This window comes from Harpia harpyja, chromosome 6 (genome assembly GCF_026419915.1).
Source record: "Harpia harpyja isolate bHarHar1 chromosome 6, bHarHar1 primary haplotype, whole genome shotgun sequence".
Taxonomy (NCBI): Eukaryota; Metazoa; Chordata; class Aves; order Accipitriformes; family Accipitridae; genus Harpia; species Harpia harpyja.
Window position 1 is genome coordinate 36114163 of NC_068945.1, and position 21250 is coordinate 36135412.

The window sequence follows — 21250 nt, forward strand, 5'->3', positions numbered from 1 at the left end:
TGTTTATTTGTATGAGAACATAATGGTCCTTGTCATCGACTTGGTGTTGAAAGGAATGACTTCCATCTAGAGGATGCAGAAAAAACAGGAGATAAATTTCAGTACTAGTAACAGTTTAATGGAAAAAGATTGAAAAAGAGGAGCAATATGGAAATTAGACAGGGATGACACTGTAAGAATTTAAATGGGGCATTTGGCAGCAGCAGTGTCGTTCATGGAAAAATAAACAATGCTAATCAACATCAGATTCGTTGTTATTTTAAAATAGACTTTATTTAATGACAATAAATATAAAGACATCTTAATATTCAGAAACTAATAGCAAACATTCTTAGAAAAAATACAAAACCCACATTCTTAACATTCTGAATTTTATCAACATACATAGAGTCTAAAACAGTGGCGACGGTCTGCAATTTATGGTGCTTGTTAAGGCAATGAAATGGTCACTAGTCCAAATTCACCCTGACTTCAACAGATCTGTACAAAGTAAGAGTCTGGCCTACATATCAAGTGTAAAAAAAAAAGTAAAATTGATTCATAGTTTAAAACAAATGTTAATTTTCCCTTCAAGCAAATCTTTAAATATTATTAAAGTGACCTAGCCTAAAAAAAAAAAAAGTTGCAAATACTCATATTTTGGCAACTGCCCCCCCCATTTTGTTCTGATGCCTCCGCAGAGCTCCCTGTGTACAAGCAGAGCACATTTCAGCAGCTGGAGGTAGAGGCTACAGAAATTGCACAGCTTAAATCAAACTATTAAAATGCAATTATTAGGCACTCTGTTGGTTTTCCTCTTTCTCTCTCATTCAGAACTGTGCTGTGAATAACACTGTGCATATGGCAAACTGAACTGAATTCCTGATAGTGTCTTCTGAAATGAAACGTTACAGCTACATTAGCAAGGAGTGTGGCACTTCAGAAGCAAATCACGAGAGCAAAAAGTTGATGTTGACTAGATGATGCCCACACAGTACTCACTGCTCACTTCAGCCTAGCTGTGGTTTTAGCTCTCTGGACTAAGTGCCTGTCAGAGACCATTAAGTGCATATCTAAAACATGCCTTCTGGTTCAGTTTAAACCAAGAGGGATCCAGTCCTTGTGCCCCGAGACCAGTCTGTGATGGGAAGCACCGACCAGAAAGTGGGGACAAGTGGAAGACTAGTTTCAAAAGCACATTCTTGATCTGAACAAAAACGGTAATGTAGAAACACACCCGAAGCTGGTTAGGATTTTATTATGGGAGGAGCCCAAGTCATAGGTATACACGCTTTGCTGATGTAGAATTTTTTTTAAATCATTATTTTAAAGGCAGGAATATAAACTACAAAATATAAATGCTGCCAACTGATGTAAAAAGGGGCAACTGAGAGAGGCCACAGGAACCAAACAAGGAGCAGAAGACCAGGCACTCCTGAAAAATCAGCCTTAAGCTCTGCCACTGCTCACAGTGTGACCTCAGGCAAGGCACTCAACTCCTTTGTTCCCTAGTCTCTTTACCTCTCAAAGAGGGCAATAAATGCTTCCTTAAGACCAAATAATGACCTGAAACGGTCCATTTCGTGTTGCATTTTTTTTCCTTTATCACAGGATGCCTCCTAGCCTTCCTCAGTCCTCCAACACCCCACCTGAAAGGTATTTAAGGCACACACTGGTGCTGTGATCACTGATGGGGGTATGAAAATGCTCTCGGCTGAACAGAACTGCAGATGGGGAAGGGTCAGCTCAGAGCTAAAATCAAAAGCTCCAAGTCTGAAAGGAGCTAACTGGCCTTTCTAACCAAACTCATGTTGCACAGGGAAGTCCTGAGTACTTCACTAAAATTATTCCATGAAGCAGCTTTTTGGACAAAAATCTGTTTTAAACAGAAGTTTGGTATACTACGCAGTGACAGAAGAAGAGGCAGTGGGCACAAACTGAAACACAAGTTTCCTCTGAACATCAGGAAACACTTTTTCACGGTGCCCAGGTTGCCCAGGGAGGCTGTGGAGTCTCCATCCTTGGAGATGGTCCTGGGCAACCAGCCCAGGGTGGTCCTGCTTGAGCAGGGGGGTTGGGCCAGGTGACCTCCAGAGGTGTCTTCCAACCTCAACCGCTCTGTGATCTGGGAAAAAGGTCAAACCAGTATTGAGGGGATATATTTTGGTAAGAAATTCTGCCCTCTTTAGACACTTCTGAGTGTTTGTCCATCTGCTCAATTTATATTTGCTTCCTGGTACATTAAAGACTTGTCATGATTCTGACGAAACCAAAACAAATGGCAAAGGGTAGAATTCCCTGTGCAAAGAAGCACTGGTTCTATCGCTGCTCTGGTTGACTGTCATTTATTGTTACGGTCTATCTTGTTTTTCTGTCCTGTGTCTTTTTTTTGTCTTCAGGTGGTGTCTACACAAAGTTTTCTGGGCATTATAATAAGTAACCTTCAGTCCTTCAGTGTCAGAAATGCAAGTGGTTCTGTGGAACCTGTGAGTTTCTTTCTTTCATCTTTCCTTGATTTTTGAACCAAGCGTTCCTCCATGCAATCACTTAAAGTCTTGCTGAGTGAAAGCTTGTGTATCATGACTGCTGCAAGGACTCCCCTCATGTGCTACCTCTTCTGGTTTAAATGTTGCTGTTTCAAAGAATAGGCTTGAGGTGCACAGCAGTCAGTATTTGGAAGTTTTGCTACAAAACTCAGACATTTGATTCCTTCTGGTTATTAATGGGATAAAATACATCTTACAAATGCTACATAGTTTCTGCAAATGAACTTCTTATTATGTAAAAAGCTGTATGAATAATCTGCCTAAAAATTCTGCATATCTATTAGATTTAACAAGAGTACAAAATTACAAATACAACAGTAATCTCCCGGTTTACAGAGTACAGGCACACTTTTGATTTTTTAACAGGATTTTGGTTGTCAGAATTTGTAGAAATTGGTCCCCTAAAACTGTTGAAAGACAAAGCAAGTTAATAATCTGGAATATCACTGCTGCAGACACAAAGCGGAGCTCTACATACAAGCTTAATCTGTAATTCCCTAACTCCCAGCTTGCAACTGGAGCCAAAATAGCCAAGCAGCTCTGCAGCCTAATTTGAAGATGACTGATGGCTCTAGCACATGTATCCACACCTCTAACATCCTTCCTAGTTATTTAAAGCTTCATAACATGGTTAAGGCATATTAAATCATTTATTGCAATCTCCAGTTTCAATAGATTCATGGTCTTGTCAGAATTCACTTTATCAAGCAATGTTGTATTACAACAGGTCCAGCTGCACATTCTTCCTGTGTCGAAATCTCAGGGAAGAGCACGGTGCCTCTGGGGTGGGAGAAATGCAAAAGACAGCCATCCACAAATACTGATTTAGTACATGAGAAGACTTCTAACACTTATATACTGTTAAAAGTAGGAGACCTTCAAGGCTATGGTCATTCAGAGCAGGATGGGCAAGTGAACTAATGAAAGTACATTGACTGGGCAAAGATAAAATGCCTGAGGTTTCTACTCACTTGGAGTGCTGTAAAGTCAGTTTTTATGCATTGATTTTGAAGGCAATTCTCCTGTTTACACAGAGATTGATGAACAGGATGGGCTTACAGTCCTGCTGCTTCTTGTGATCCAAGTCCATGATTAATTGAAATATCTTGTTATCCATTTAAGTCTCAGTATGCATAGCTAATTCAGTGTAGCACACAACAGCGCTTAGTATGTCAATTCCAATGGCTTAACAACATGATTTTGAGTTGCATTTTCCTTCTCTTTCCTTCATGTTTTGGCTTTTCCTCTTCATTTTATAGTTCGGGTTTGCATTAGCGAGTAATCAAAACTCCTTCAGAAAACGTGATGTTATCCTAACAACAAATCATTCTTGTTCGTAAGGTTTTATTCAAGTCAAACAAGAGATCTAATAGGTGATGCCTAAATAAAGCACTCTATGTGTTTGAGAATTAATCTGCATCTTCTTAAGATGATAAACAATTTTTATCTTCACATGTTAACAAAATATGTCCTGCTAAAGTGTTTAAAAAAACCTCTTATCTGAGTCGCAGTGGTTGCATATGTCCAAGGGAAACAGGTAAATGAGCAGGTAACAGTTGCAAGAAACAATGTTTAGTAAAAGGAATTAATCCAAAGTGTTTGATTAGCTATTGGTAATATCTGGACAAGTATTAGTTGGCTAAATACTGTTATTCTATACAAAAAAGTACTTATTCAGCTTTCGGTCGGAAAGCGCTATCTACTCCTTTGAAAATTTTGTCGGCTATTTTCCCCATGGTTTTTTTCACAACTTTGAGATTGTTCTCATGCAAGAGTTTCTGTGTTACGTACTTCTCTCGTTTGACCTTGCTCTTGGTCTTTTGTGATACATCCGGAATTACATATGAAATAATAAACTTCACAAAGTATATGACATGCTGGGGAAGGTGAAAATGAAAAAATGTCAGTCAGGCTGAACAGGACATTATTATTATTATTATAAATGAAATGTCACATTACCTCTTAAGACTCTGAGCTGGTTCTGTACCAGTATCTATCACAGTGGAACAGTATTTTAAAAAGCAGACATGACTAATGAATAGAATAATTGTCTGATAAACAAGAATTTCTGATTTTCTAATTCTGATTTTAACAAGGACTTCTCTGCCTGCTGGGGGGGAACCCTGGTACCCAGTGCTTCCCCCCCTGCATGGAAATAGTGGTTACAATTTCTTTTAAAAGTGTTTTAGGTTTTGTTCAAATGACTCTGCGGCAATGGAGTTTTCTCTGCTATGGGAAATCTGATCTAACCAGTTGCATGTTTCTGATGACTTCAGTAGTCCCTGGATCCAGACCTAAGTAGATTTTATAAGGAAATAATACCTAATATTCCTCTCCCTTCATGTTGGACTGACTCCTATCTTTCATAAGCCCAGAGTGTAGCTGCAGAGGAAGGAGCAATTGCTTTTTGATGCTGATCTAGAGACTCACCTCTTGCAGTGACCGTCTTTATAGACTTCACTCTGCTAGCGCACATGTATTATATATATGTATTCATGAGACTGTGCGCAAACTTCCTCTAAGTATATGTAAAAATATTTTTAGTGTAACTATCCCTTCTATTTCTGATACTAAAAATAATTTTACAGCTCTTGAGGAAAGAAACTGCAAACGGGGGCAATCCTCAGCTGATGTCATGACTTCAGAGACTTCTTTTTCTAATGGTGCTACACTTAATTTACATCTCCCAAGCTCTTGCCCATGCTAGCACACCTCACCAGCTCTGATAGCCATGCCTGGACAGAATGTCTTTGAAGGATTTTCTGCATGGAGGGCAGAGAAGTTTAAATAAGTAACGCTCAAAACTCCATACACTTACCTCCATGACAATGATGAAAGCCAGCTTGGCTGCAATGACATGCCAGTAGTATATGTTATGCTCATATTGGTGCTGATGGCCAGGAGGGTAGCGGAAATCCCGATATCTGAAAGCAAGGTAGGAAAGTCAGGAACTAGTCTCAGGCATCTCTGCAGTACGGCACTGTGGCCAGAGGATGGAGCAAGACATGTCCCTGCTTAATGCATCCAGGAACAGTTAGCTGCACATAACGACAGTAATGGGTAAAATCATATCTGCAGAATAAGCTATATTTGGTTGAAATGTCCTTTTTTTTTGCCACTGTATTAAGAATTACTTATAAAACTTTAAAAGTGGTTTTTTTTGAAGACTATCAATAATGAGAAAACCAAAATAAAGTAAGAATTTTCTGAGTAGCACAAACTTATGGGTGAATACTTCCACTCAGTTCTGCCATTCAAAATATGCTGGCTTTTACTGTGTTTTAACATTTCTAACTGGATACTGTTAACTGAATTAGATGATTTAGATATTAAAAAAATGTATTTATTTTTGTCATTGGAAAAGAATGGTTATTTGACACTTGCCTGCATGTCGTTTGGTTCCCAAACCAAGAAGGGGAAAATGGCTTGCTTGCATTCTTGAAGTCTGATATATTGAAGACAGAAAGTGTACTGTTTATATACCCTTTCATAGTGTGACTGCTGTGACTCCCATAAGGAGGGACCGAAAAGGACCAGTAATAAACCAGACGAGGAATCATGTCAGATGTAAAAGCAATGATCATAGCCTGCATTTCAGAAAAAGAAGACAAAAAAACAAAGCAGCATTTAAGAAATAAGCCTTAATATGCATGGCTTTGCCATATACGTAGTACCTCAAAAGTTACAGTATGAGCTAAAAATAGAAAATATGTGCTTTCCCAGTCAGTGGTTCCCTCTGTGAATGAGCACGTAGTCACTCATGGGCATAAAACAATCTCTTTCTGGAATGTGCACTCTGTACGGTTTTTAAATTATGCTAGCTCTGCTGGATGCCTTAAAAAAGTTATACTATAATACACATTCTCCCTCAGGAGCATGCAGTGGAGGTCAGCAGCCAAACTCACCTTAAACTACTCTAAGGTAACCTTCAGCAAACGTACTTGCTATCAGATGATGTACTTATGAGATGCTTAAAGAAATCCTGCCTGATGAAACTTGTGGAAACAACAGAAGAGTTGTTCAGTAATAAAAAATTAAATTTCACCAGGAACCCTGAGGTTTGAGTAAAGGAATTAAATAAATTATATATATAGCTGATCCACCTCTGACCCTAGAAACGTCCCACTCTTTCTGAGGTGCTAGCCAGCCCAAATTCATTTGGCAGTTGTTGCCTCATAAGTTTCAATGTCAGTACATGTGGAAACTGCTCCTGATGCCAAGATAATTTTTTTAGTAGCAGCTGCATAGTGCTGTTTTACATATGACGTGACCATTTGTTTTTATCTTGCTCCCAAGAGAGTCCCTGTCCTACTCAGTCTGCTAGTCCCAAACTGGGTAGGAAATTGGATCTGTGGGTTTGTTGTGGGAAGTCTTTTCTAAACTCATGAACTTCCCAAAACATCCTATTCTGGAGGACAGGTTGACTATGTTTAATCCAATCTCCTCCTCTGCTATTGCAAATTCAAAAGCTTTCCCTGTGAGGAAGACTTTCCACTGGCAAGATCTGCAGCTGAGTGCCTAGCACCTAGGAAGGAGTCATGAGCTGCACTCTGGCTGAAAAAGAAGTCTTTTGTCCCACGGCAGGGGAAAAAAAAAAGTTGACAACATGGATGGAAAGAACCAGGGCAGAGACATGGAGGAGAGAGTTGTGAAGTAGGGTTCTAATGGGATCGGGGGAGGGAGGTTTAGGCAGAGATACATAAAAAGGGCAGAAAAAAAACCATAGGAAAGGCATGGGACAGAGGAAGGGGCAAAGTTAAGCAGTAATGGGTAACAGAGGAGCAGAAGAGCTGCTTAACATCTGTATTTTATTCCCCTTCATGCCAGTCTGTGATTCATGCAGTCTGTATTTCTTTATTTTCATAAGATGGGGCGAAAGCTGTCCACTTCCGTGCAGCATTCCCAGCAAGACAGCCCCGACCTGAGGAGGTATTTGTGACACTTGTAGAAAAAAGGAAGGGGAAAGAGGAGAAAGGATGAAAAAAAATGCAGACACCTCTTCTACAGTTCCTCAAACAATGCTTTGGTGGCAGTTCTAGGTAAAACAGTCACAGTTCTAGGTAAAACAACCTGCCTCTGCCCTAGCAGTTCACTCATGCCCTGTGCTGATCACTCATGCCAGATATATCGTGGTGCTGATCTGGCTGGGAATCCCCGCTGGATCCGTTCCCTGGTCTGGTTCATCGTACGTTTGTCAAAGTGCTGGTGCCAGCACAACACAAGAGACAGCAACAAGGGGAAAAGACAGGGAAGGGAAAGGGCGGTGAGTTGAAAAGGGTGCAAGACCCACCCCACCTCAAGTAGCACCACTGCCAAAGGATGAACGCTATCCCAATGGCTTACCTTTCGAGCTGGCTTACTTTGAAGCACCTGAGAAGCTAAACTCTAGTTTGCAGAAACAACACTTTTGAGACCGTGGTCCAAGATCTATATTTGGTTCTCCAGGATATTGTTACAATTGAGTTCAGCTGAGAGAAAGTTAATTTGGCTGATAAGAAAGAAAAGGGAGGCGTCCTAAGACTAAAATAAACTTGTTTAAAATTTTCAAGGATAAGATTTTTTTTTTTGTACTGTACTCTGGCTTAAATCAAATTTAGTTGGCATGCACTTTTAAAAACTGTTTTTAAGCATTACACGCCAGTGTGAAATGAAGTGAAAATTATGTGTTGTTTATATTTACATGCAGAGTAGGTGTTTTTGGCTGACAAGAAATATATATTACAGTGTCTTGCAGTTGCAGGGAGACGACCTCACACCTAAATTACTCTGTTTTTAGCTGAAGTGCAAGCATAGAAGGTTTTAGTTAAATATAATTGCTTTCTGTTCATTAGCTCATCCAGTCAGACCATAGATGAACTAATAGCAACTGAACAGTAAGGCAAAAAAATCCCTTCTCCCTTTGGACCAAATGAGTTTGATGCTGCTTCTTTGTATCATTTAGAAAGATGCTGGAATATGGTAATTTACACAACTTAATATTTGCTCTTACTGAATTTTTTTGCAAGGCCCCAGGTCTCTCATCATCCTAAATCTGAACCCTGTCTCACTCTCCTCCTTCTCTTGGAATGATCTCCAGATGTGCTCCAGAGAGCTGCAAGGACAGAAATACGAAAGCTAATCCTAAGGTGTCCTCTCAAAGGAAAAATTTTCTTTCCTCCTGAATTATGGGCTGCATTTCAGAGTATTGCACTGGAGAACTACAAACAAATAGCACATCCTTTACTTCCCAAGCTTTACTGCACACAGCTTTCCATTTATACCGTAACTAATTAAAATCAGTCTTCAAATCAACAACAGATGCTTTGGTATCATGCAATAACTTGTCCAGTGCCTGAGTGGCAAGTCTCAAAACTGATAGTTTTGTGCAAAAGTTGCTTCCACATTACTAGCAGGTATTACAAAGGTAATGCATGAAGGAGAAGACGATATACTACCCAAGTCTAATCAGCTGTAACAAGTCACATAGAAGAGAAGAAGCAGTTTCTGTGTACTAAGGAAAAATCAAGGCAGGGATGGTAAAGGAAAGACTGATGACCTGTCTTAGATCCTGCATGTCAAACAAGAAAAAAAAACCTACTTAAAGGAAGAAAACTGCTTCTAGCATTTGCTCTAGTACATGGCTTTATATTCCACACTTCATTAGCAAGAAATACCGATCTCTTCGAGGTCCTTACAACACTTGCAGCAGGGCCTTTTGAACGTGACAGTCTCTGGTGCTGTGCCCCTTGCATGCTAATAGCCCCACCAATGTCAGCGGCAAATGCACTGCATTCACACTGGCATTAACTATCTAATCTAAGACGCAAGACCTCCAAAAAGGGTGACTCTAAAACAAACATGCCTGCAGTTAACAGTCACGTGAACGTTGGAATTGAGTGCCTGTCAAGGAGAACAGAGAGTAAAACCAAGCTGTAAATACACGTTTGCACATCGAGGACTCCATGTTTTCAGCGATGCCTTGAGGGGTGTAGCACGTAAAGAGGAATTTGGAATGGAAAAAGTTGCAAAGGTCAGATTAGCCTCAGGTGGGCTGTGACTGGGTAGTGACAGACACCTATTGCTGGGTCATTTTTCTGCAGAAAGCAGGGCACGAATACATTCCTAACGGAAGCCTACACATGTCTGAGTCACCCTGAGGTCACCAAGGGCACTTTAACTCTGCCCTGAATATCATAAGGACTATGACTAAGGTACTTGTAACAATATTTTAAAGTAATCTTAAGAAGTATATACAACTTTTAATTTCATAGTGGTATTACAAGATCCAGCTGGATTGACTGGGAAAGACAGTTAGCTTATCCAATAGCATAACATATTTGTTTTTCTTCCAGGGCACCAGAAACTTTTTTGCCTTTTATTTTATAAGTTTTCTAGCAGCATAGTTCAAAAGAGGATATTGGTGCACCAATAATGTTGCCTCTACTTCTAGCTATGCTAGATGAAACTATGCTTCATCTGTGAATTTGCATTATCTGTTGGGAATTGCATCACTTGCTAGGAGAGTTATCATTAACAATCTTTTGCACAAGCACTAAACCAAAAGAGCCCCAAAGTATCTCTGGCGTCACCTGACATTTCTAACAATCTGAACATGTGTTACCAAAGTTGCATCAGTTGTTTTTTTTTTTAATTTTAACACCACATTTACTAGTAGGCTTTGGATGTTCACATGCCTATAGAACAGCTGGATTTATGTTTGGCTTGCCTCAGCATAGCAGTGCGAAACAGATGGAGCATATGTTCAAGCTTGTTGTCTGTCTCCCAGATTCTCTTGTAAATTTTCCATCCTCAAGCTCCCTTTTTTCTTCTGACGTTTCTCTGTGCTTAATTCTCTGCCTTTATGTCCTCCTGAGTCTCCTCTCTACATCCTAGCTATGTTTACCATACCTGTTGAATTGCTATAGTGCAAAATAAAGTTCTGAACAAGAATAATGGCCATTTTGGGAGACCTTCCAATACCTGAAAATACATCCGGTAGCTAAGGCTGACATTTAAAATTTTCCTAATCACTGAAATCCACCCTGGACTCCTATTTCTATATGGTACCACCTCCAGCCCCCAAAATAATGAAAATGAGCTACTGAGAAGATAATAACCCAATAGGCAGTCAGGTCATGGAAGCTCATCTATCCGTTCTTCAAAAATAACCTCATCCTTCCAGGGGCAAAACAAAGACTTCTTAAAGTGGGGGGGGAAAAGAGAGAGGAATATGCAGGGACACTCATCTGGGTGTGGGAAAAGAAGGTGCACATACCTACCCCTATATTATTTCTGTAAAGCACAACCCCTGGGGCTGAGACCCCAGACCAGCCAAGCACCTAATGACTATAGAAGGTGCCTGAGATACAGGGCTATAAGTTCATGTCCTTATTTAAATTTGAATTATTCTTTTACTTGCAGTAAGTCCCCAAACTATTGAGTTAGTAACTATAGTAGAGTGCTCAGCTCCATCTCCCTCCTCTTACCCAAAGTCCACCATTCTCCAAATAGGCAGAGCCTCCTACGAAAGCTTGGGCTAAGATAAACTCTTGTCTTTAGACTCAACTGCTTTCGCCAGAAACTCCTACTGAGTGAAAATAAGGTACTGTTGCTGCAAGGGCGAGGTCCTGGAGGAAGTGACTACCTTTAAATGTGTCAGAAGGGATCCCTGATCTCACCAATAACAGCAGAAAATGGTGACCCTGTTGAAAAAGGCTATTAACCATGGACAGTCTGTGGTGTTACTGTCCCTGCAGAGGAAACCAGTGGTCACTGCTCTTTTAAGAAAGGCCAGCAGTGAGAGTTTTTTGAAAGATAATACATATTAGCTACTGTTTAAGAATAAGCAATCAAATAATTCACAGTGGTAAAGTCCAATGGATTATTTTTCTCCCCACAATGCAGTCTATGTATGAGATCTTGGTAAATTAATGATATGGGAAATTTGAAAGGTCTGAACTTCACTGTTAGGAGTATATTCATCAGAAAAAAATTTCTAAATATTTTAAAGAACTTCTTTTAAAATTAATTTTAAATCCAACTGAAAAACAGATTAATTTGCAAATTCTCAGAAAATTCATTCTGACCTCAAACGGTAAATGCTGCAATTCTGAGCACACATTGTATTTTTAAGTACACAAGAAAGAAGCTGAATTTCTGTTTTAAGTGCAAAATTGCTTAAAGCCAAATTCAAATATGAAGGCATTGACCATAAGAATTGTAACAATTAGAAACCACAATCAATTATAACTTAGCTAAACTGCAACCTATTTTTTTCAAAAATCATGCATTTAGCTGTAGACTGTCTACGGCTAAGAAAAGGTCTTTATACTATGCGTTATAATTTTAGAAAGGTGCTATAGTCTTCATATGTAACAGATTCTTCTGAAGGCTAGCAAATCTAAATAAAATTTCTTTTCTTTAGATCTAATATTTTAGACAGTAGCCATATTCTGTTTCCAAAACATCTGGAAAGTAACTGAGAGCCTATTTCACAGGGGCTGAAGTCTTAAGGGACTGATGCTCGTAATTCATTTAGGATCATTTAAGTGCTACATTGCCACACGTGGCATTCCCACATTTGGATGTAACACCTGCCGTGAAGGCATTTTGTCTTTTGCAATTGTTGGCACCGTACTTACATTGGTGACCACCGCCAGAATGGCTATGCCTTGCATGATGGGCTGCCAGGCACCGATGTCTTGTGCTTTCTGTGTAACCATGCGCCTGAACTGGGTCGTCAGCTTCCACGCATCCAACCGGATTTCCAACATGTTGTTAATAAGAGCCAGAAGAGGAGCCAGGGGGAACGATGCCACAAACAGAGTAACAAAGCCAAACTGTATAACTGTCAAAGGGAGAGGTTACACACATCGATGAGGCTTTCACTTACTGGAGATAAGCATGGATGAGCATGTATACTTTATATACTTCAACTGTGGGAGAGAGAGACAAGAAAGGGTAGCCGAGGTCCTAGCGAATCTTCTGTATGAGAAGATAGGAGCACAACAGTACTGAAAAAACCTGCTAGGTGAAGGGGACAGGAAAATGTTACAAGTCACAACACACCAAGAGGAACTATTCTGGGTATTTAAACATCCATTTCTTTCTTATGTCTTCATCATGAAGACCCGGAAATCAAATGACTATCATCTGTCTCAGTGCTGCGCTGCAAAGCCTGGACTAATGATCATCTTATGGGTGTCCGAGTGCTGCGACAAGTACGCTGGCAATGCTGTGACAGAACGGATTGTAGCAACAAACCGGAGATCTGCCAGCTCCCAGGAGGCCAGTGGCAAGTCCTGGTGACTGCAGAGCCCCAGCAGAGCAGTCCGACACAGGGCTCTGCTGTACAACACCAGAACATGGCAGCGGTCTGCCTTCTGGGTGCATTTCTTGGAGGATGGGGCAAAGAAGCGGCAATACTCCTCCTTGTACAGTCAGTCACATGCTGTTTCCTACTTACAAATTTGATTGAGGCTTAGCTGCTTAATAAAAGCTTGCAAAACTACCTGTAATGGCCCATCAAAACTTGTCTTGGAAAACATTAATGGCTCCTCTGTCTATACACTTATTAAGCATTGCTTGTATGAAGATTTTCTTTAGAGCATGTTTGTATCCAGCAGTGGTAGGGAATCCAAACTAAACTGCTACTTACCCATTTCAAGATACTCATAGAACAGTCCAAGTTTTCCAATGGGCTGCAGGTGGTAGTCCTGTTCCCAGCGTGGAACAACTTTTTCTGATCTAGTAGCTCCACAGTATCTTCCGATTAGATTCTTAACCCAACTATCAGCCAGGGAGAAAAAGACCACTAACATTGGTAAAATAACCTAAAAAGTTCAGTAAATGGAAAAAATTGACATTTGTGCTGCTATAGCTTTGAACAGTGGATTTAGTTATTCTTGAATTACTGAAAATTTCCTTCAAACATGAGCATAATCTTCTGTTGCCTTATCCTGAAAGTGGTTATTTACAACCATAAATAAGAGTGTGAAAGGGCAATATATCAGAATCATACTGATTTATACTTATGTTGTACAGCTGAATGACATGTAAAATACAAGGTAACAAAAAATCAAGTTAAATGTAAGCCTGTCGTTAGACAGATGAATTCCTTCTGATCACAAAATTCACAGAATCATAGAATGGTTGAGGTTAGGAGGCATCTCTGGAGGTCATCTGCTCCAACCCCAACTGCTCAGGCAGGGCTACCTAAAGCTGGTTGTCCAGGACCATGTCCAGATGGCTTTTGAGTATCTCCAAGGATGGAGACTCCACAACCTCCCTGGGCAACCTGTGCTAGTGCTTGGTCATCCTCACAGTGAAAAAGTGTTTTCTTATGTTCAGAGGGAACCTCTGTGTTTCAGTTTGTGCCCATTGCCTCCGGTCCTCTCACTGGGCACGTCTGAGATTAGCCTGTCTCCCTCTTCTTTACTCTTGCCCTTCAGGTATTTGTACACACTGATGAGATCCTCCCTGAGCCTTCTCTTCTCCAGGCTGACCAGTCCCAGCTCTTTCAGCCTCTCCTCATATGTGAGGTGCTCCAGTTCCTTCATCATCCTTCTGGCCCTTTGCTGGACCTTTCTTCAGTAGGTCCACATCTCTCTTGTACTGGGGGGGCCCAGAACTGGACACAGTACTCTAGGTGTGGCCTCCCCAGTGCTGAGTAGTGGGGAAGGATCACCTCCGTTGACCTGCTGGCATCAGTCCTTCTAATGCAGCCGAGGATACCATTAGCATTCCTTGCAATGAGGGCACTTTGCTGGCTCATGTTCAACTTGGTGTCCACCAGGACCCCAGTCCCTTTTCTGTCAAGCTGCTTTCCAGCTGGGCGGCCCCCAAGTGCAGGACTTTGCAATTCCTCTTGTTGAATTCCATGAGGTTCTTGTCAGTCCATTTCTCCAGCCTGTCAAGGTCCCTCTGGGTGGTAGCACAACCCTCTGACTTATCAGTTTGGTGTCATCAGCAAACTTGCTTAGGGAGCACTCAGTCCCCTCATCCAGATCATTAATGAAGATGTTAAACAGGACAAGACCCAGTAGTGATACCTGAGGAACACCACTTGTCACTGGTCTCCACTTGGACATAGAGCTGTTGACCACAACTCTTTGAGTGTAACCAAGTCAACCATAACTTCCCCATGGTGAATCCAGGCTGACTACTTCTGATGACTTTCTTGTCCTTCGTGTGCCTGGAAACAGTTTCCAGGAGTAGCTGCTCCTTCACAGGGGTTGAGGTAAGGCTGATCTCGTCTGAAAGGCTTGCAGGAGAATTTAAGAAAACTGATGAATTGGCAGTAGCCATTTTCAGCAGTCAAAGAACCGTATTCAAAAAAAGGAAGGTGGGGGCAAATGTCTATGAACAGAGAAAAAACCAAAATGATTCTTTTTATACTTGCAGAGATGCAGAATGAGGGAGCAGTTATGAACCAGATCCAGAAGTGATACTCAGCATTTCAACACCTAAATGTTACTTGTCACCCTGGGAAGTGAATTCAAAATTCACGTCAGATGAATGTAGTTCCTGTACACAGAAGGAGGAGTCAGTCGTTTATGGCTGGAGCTGACATCTGCAGGCATGCTCAGTCTAGGGACCCTTCCTCAGCTAAAAGAAGATGTTGAAGAGAAGGATGGGTGTACAGGTCCATCCTGCAACCAGCAGCATATACAGAGCATTGGGGAGGCACCGTATCTCAGCAGAGCACCCTAGCCTCAACCCTACACAGTATTTATGACATGCTTTGAAGTGAGTGCAGCAAAGGAGCACAATTCATGGGCTTGGAAGAACCACAGCCAGAGGGAATACAATGCCATGGGCTGGTGATTATGGCATTCAGGAGGGCATGAGTAAACTGGGAGTTCCCTACTCCAAGCAACATAACAGCCACTGATCAGCATAAAATAAAGAACAAGTCCTGGGAGAAGGAACAGAGTCCTGGATAGTATCTTAACCTAAATTAAATGGAGGGCATTCGTGATTAGCACTTTGCTTATTGTTTACATTAAAACATGACCTTCCAGAGATCTGCCCCACTGAAAGAGAACCTATAGGCACTATGAATGTCAAATATGACTGTAAAACTAAATGAGTTAAATTAGTAACTTATGCATGACTTTAAAAAGCCCAATGTATAACAACAAATCAATCCACTCAATATTAAGCAACAGTTTTTAGTTTAATAGTTTCAGAGCTTCTATAACCTCAGTTTTAAGTATCCAACCCGAAACACATTTGAGTCTGATTTGCAGAGGAAGGAAGCATTTCTGATTACAACTAAAATCAAACAGAACGACAGAGACAGGAGCTCAGAGCTACCAGACCGAAAATATCCAAACTGTCTAAAAAGGCCCCAAAAAACTAGTCTGATGCTTTTTAGAATACAATACGCGCCTATCAAATTTAGTGACCAAATGCATGAACACATCAAGCAAAAGCAGTATCTTTCAAATATGAAAAAGCAGATCACTTAATAGCTTCAACTTACGGAAGAAGCACTTCTTGAATGTTGTTCCAGATCGCTTTACCTCCTACTATGATGGCAAGCTGAGTTGTGAGTTCGAGGAGACATCCACCTGGATCACACTGAAGGTTAGGAGAGACAGGAAAAATTTTTGAAGTTGGGTAACTTTTCAGGCACAGATGAAGCATTTAAAATAACGCATTCCTGGTTTATTATGAGAACATTTCTTAAAGCAATACAAGAAGACTATTTAGGCAAACCTTTCCAGTAAGATATGCAAAAGCCAATTCCAGGCCACGTATGGTCACATATGATAGGTTGACAGGACACTAGTGAAAGAGTGAAATACCAGGTGAAATCATGCAGGTCTGTACTGTGCTGTCACGAGGCGAGGGTCATCCAGCAGAATAGGAATGCTTCTGCTGATGTTCTCCCCTTCCCATGTGCCAATTCACAGATTGCTGGACCATGGGAAAATAAGCTTGTCTGGGTACATGTAATATACATTTCTAAGCGCAACTGGTCTCGTGGCATATTCTTTTATGCTAGGGGTTACTAAGGAGGCAATTGGCTTGGCAGGCAGTCACTTTTTGAACCCTCATGTTAAATATGTACAACTATGTTATACACTCCTAACTGTAGCAGAATACCTGGACTAATGGCTCCTGCTGTTTAAAAACAAACATTATCATACATTCTTACCTCTTCATTGCGATACTTTCCTAGCCAATAAACTGGATTTCCAGGGTGACCTACAAATCTACCCTTAAAGAAGGCTATGTAGAAGCATGAAGAATAGTAGTTGACAAACTGGAACAAGAACATCTTTGTGGTCAGACTGTTTTCATAATCAGTCTGTGTCCTTGGAAGCTCTGCAATTGAAAAAAAAACAAACTAAAAAAGAAATGCCAACCTACAAGTAACCTACAAGCTGCTTTAGAGCCTCAGCTGGAAAAGTATGTGTATGCCTTGTATTCCTTAATATGACTGAGCATTATAAATTAGATTGTACGTAATTCCCATGTATACTGTAACCATTATGCTAATTCTAAAACTATATGGGTTGTAAAAAGGAAAGAACTTGTTCCCTGGCAATAAAGAGAAAGAACAAGCAAAAATTCTGATAACTCAGGGAAAAAAAAGCACCCAAATCCAGCACACTCAGGAAAGATGCAAATGCAACACTTTGAACTGATGAAACAGTATTAAGTGAAACTATATTAAAACACCGCACTACTTCACACATCTAAAGTAAAATAGCTACTTTAATGTTGATGGCCTGGATATAAAGAATAATAATATTTGTGACTGTTTATCTATTTAATAACATGGGAATGGTATCTAGCTTTGGAACAGTGACCTTATTTCATTTATTTACAAGAAAATAGCTATTTTCCCCATAAACAAAAGCTAATGTAATTGAATGCATTATGCGTTACTGATCTGTTTTCATAAAGCTTGGTTATTATAGTAATTTTCTTTGCTTTGTCTGTTTCACAAGCACAAAACTGTAAACAATTGATCTTTCATGCTGTCTATACAAGGAGTTTTCAGGCAAAGAGCTGAATATCATATTCCTTTGATATTGAGAAAATCCGTATTTGAAAATTTCTAGATGGTATTGTATGACTTGGTGGGAAAATTCTGAAATAAGTGGTACAGGTATTCATTTATTGGAGTTCTTATTATACATGTACATGGTATTTTTTCTTCCTATTTTACCCCAAGTTTCTATCTGAGGTACAGCAGTGGCATACCAAAGTCAGTAATCAGGATTGCCATTTTTTCATAGACGACGTTGAGAACCATAATGACTATAAAGCTGATGAGTGAAGCAGTTACTGAAGTGGCTGTCTGCGGAGTCAGGTACTTGAGGATCGTCTCCGTTCCACTAATGTGCTGTGACAACATTGCAGAAAACACCAGGAAAACTGAGAGCCTGTAGACAATGATTCCAATAACTGAAGCAATAATCAAAAGAATCTGCCAAGGAAGCGCAAGAAAGATGTTAATGGTGAACCATTTGCTTTAGGAAGAAGTGAGTTTGAAACACTTTTTACAATAGGCAAAAGGAAACCAATTGTGTGCCTGTCATTCCATCGCAAGAGGATGATCAAATAAGATAGAAGGCAATAAATACAGAATCCATAAAAGAAGCCTTTTTTTTCATGCAGCATAGTCAATCTGCAGGAAAGAAAAGAGATGGTCTGTTTTATGACTAATAACAAGGTTTGTACCGATGCGAGCAAAGATAATGAGATGCGTAATCAAATCTTACGCCTTGAGGGATGTGATAGAAGATATCTCCCTCTTTCTTTTGACATTGGGCAATTGGTAGGATGGCAAATGTACTAGCAAGTCTACATTGATTATGGAAGGGGTTGTACCTTCTCTTTTGCGTGATAATATTACAAACTACAGGCCCCTGAAAGGAACAGACAAATTTTAAGCCAAGTCATGTAATCTGCAGGAGTCGTAATAATGATCCATGCACCCCATCTTGCTTGCCACCTTCCCTCTTTCTGCTTCTCCTCCTGCTTTTATTTCTTGCTAGTTCTGTAGCTATTACTCAGATTGAGGTCCATGGAGCTGTGAATCTTTTTTCCACTATCTCCGCAAACTGCCATGAATCCACCTACCTCCCCCTACCCTGCACATAAAAAGAGTGCAGGAACACAAATGACAAACCCAGACCAAATCTCTTCACTTCAACCTGAAGTCCTGCCTATTTAAATCCAACAGCAAGCCAGTATTCTTTCCTTTGTGTTTCAGAAGTGTTAACGCTGAGGGTCTCCTGGGCTGCCAGCCACCACTCTGTCTCCTATCTCTCTCCTGTCTCCTAGGATGAGGTCTTTTCCAGCTGCTGTTTGTGCTACAGGCAAGGAGGACACACAGCATGCTAAACCACTGAGCTTTTCAAGCTGACCTCTCTGGGCATGCTCACCATGTTAGATATTGTTTCATGGGTGACTGGACTGCTTTCAAGTTTTAGTTGTAATTAAAGCAGCAGCTCTGGAAGATTAGAGAACACCCAGCTTTGCTCTGTTATGTGAAATGAAAAACCTGAAAGAAGCCCAGGACTGTGAGACACGATATTGAAGCAAATGGCTGGAACAGGTAGGATAGAAACTGGCAGGGAGGAGAGCATATAAACCAAAGTCTTTCCCCTACTCCCCCCTGCCATGCAAAGCAAGACATTTATCTTAAAATAATGAGGGAAATGGACCACATTCACAAGCATAACTCACAAGCTACAACTGCAGAATATTTTGACGTATTTTCTGTTGACTGTAAGCTAACGAGTATTCAGTGACTACAGCTACCTTCTCCATGTGGGTCCCATACCTTACGGGCTTGGATTCTGCATCAGATGGAAATCCAACTGAACCTGTTCCTTTGTTACCTTTTGTTCAGTTCAAGAGGATCTTTTTTTAGACACTTACTAGAGAATTGAATTCATGAGGTGAAAGAATAAGAGGAGAACTTTACCCAGAAGAAGACTGCACTTGTACAGAAAGTCATCCTTATGCACTTCCCACAGGCAGTGTATGGCACATGTTCTTCTTGCTGTAAAAGATTTAGAAGCAGATCAAGGATGCACCCAAGCTTTTCTTCATATTTTTTGGGTGCTGCAATTAAACCCTTTATGATATTGAGGGCAGAAAAAAGGAAAGAATTCTCTGGTTTTGATTCCTTTCCTGCTTTGTTGTCCTGGAAGCTCACATTTATTCATGATTTCAAAAGTCTTGCCTTTACATGTGTCTTTTTTTGCTGCCCATTCTAAGATAAAAATGACTTCCATAGAGGCTGAGTGTCCTCAGCTCTCACTGACTTCAGCTATGACAGGGTGCATAGTCCTCTTTCATGGACCCATCCTTCTCTGCTGACCATGGCATCCAAGGTCATTATCTTTCAAACCTCCTTGGCTAAAATTAGCAGGCACTAAGATTTTGGTCCCCGATCTCCGTATTTCCCAATTTATCCCATGAGAACAATGGTATGGCTTTCCCAAGGAAAATGCGTACCTCAGTATGGTGGTGTGAAAATTCACCGAGTCTTTATAGGATCTCTTGAGGATCAAGATCATTATGTTTTAGCATACTCTTCACTCTTTGAACTGTCTGAAAAGAACTTTCTAGCTATGCCTTTATACATTAAAGGTGGCATAGGTTGATAAGCTTTTAAACAGAACCAGGCTTTTTGTAGTTGTCGTGGTTTAACCCCAGCCAGCAACTAAACACCACGCAGCCGCTCACTCACTCCCCCCCACCCAGTGGGATGGGGGAGAAAATCGGGAAAAGAAGCAAAACCGGTGGGTTGAGATAAGAACGGTTTAATAGAACAGAAAAGAAGAAACTAATAATGATAATGATAACACTAATAAAATGACAACAGCAATAATGAAAGGATTGGAATGTACAAATGATACGCAGTGCAATTGCTCACCACCCGCCGACCGACACCCAGCCAGTCCCCCGAGCGGCGAATCCCTGCCCCCCACTTCCCCGTTTCTGTACTGGATGGGACGTCACATGGTATGGAATACACCATTGGCCAGTTTGGGTCAGGTGCCCTGGCTGTGTCCTGTGCCAACTTCTTGTGCCCCTCCAGCTTTCTCACTGGCTGGGCATGAGAAGCTGAAAAATCCTTGACATTAGTCTAAACACTACTGAGCAACAACTGAAAACATCAGTGTTATCAACATTCTTCGCATACTGAACTCAAAACATAGCACTGTACCAGCTACTAGGAAGACAGTTAACTCTATCCCAGCTGAAACCAGGACAGTAGTACAAGATATAAAAAGAAGATCTATATAGGATAGTTTCAACCATGGCAGTTAATTTTGAAACTTTACAAGTGCCCTCTAATAAACATTAGTATAATGTGGATGGAATGTGAAAGCAATGCAAATGATCAGATAAACACCAGAGTAATATATTGATAGAGAATAATAAAAAGTGAAGCTGAACTGGAGTAAGCTACAGAAGCTAAAGCTACTCAAAATGTATAATAAATAGAGATCTAAACTAAGATCCTCATAAATATGAATCCTATTTCATTGAAATGAGGATTACCCTTGTCCCTGTGAGTTTGCTGTTATTAATCGTAATTGCATCCACATGGATTTAGCAACAATACCTATTTATACATGTTTCAAACAGAAACATCTTTGGTTAAAAAACCAGTCTTGGCATGATGCATAATGTAACAACTTTCCCTCTATTTCACCCTTTTTTCCTGGTGCATTCTTAGGCAAAGATAGCAAATGCTCTGTGATCTT

General features: G+C 40.5%; 1 protein-coding gene across 1 annotated transcript in view; it reads right to left on the reverse strand.

Moving 5' to 3' along the window:
* Positions 1 to 259: 259 nt before the first annotated feature.
* ANO6 (anoctamin 6) overlaps positions 260 to 21250 on the reverse strand; it is a 79744-nt gene continuing 58753 nt past the window's right edge. Inside the window, exons 12-20 of the mRNA XM_052790512.1 lie at positions 19456 to 19533; positions 17724 to 17949; positions 16669 to 16838; positions 15991 to 16088; positions 13162 to 13292; positions 12146 to 12351; positions 5910 to 6112; positions 5344 to 5449; positions 260 to 4402 (exon numbers count right to left, since the gene is read on the reverse strand). Of these exons, the coding sequence (XP_052646472.1) occupies positions 4196 to 4402; positions 5344 to 5449; positions 5910 to 6112; positions 12146 to 12351; positions 13162 to 13292; positions 15991 to 16088; positions 16669 to 16838; positions 17724 to 17949; positions 19456 to 19533 (1425 nt within the window). The 3' untranslated portion in view covers positions 260 to 4195. The remainder of the gene's footprint in view (positions 4403 to 5343; positions 5450 to 5909; positions 6113 to 12145; positions 12352 to 13161; positions 13293 to 15990; positions 16089 to 16668; positions 16839 to 17723; positions 17950 to 19455; positions 19534 to 21250) is intronic.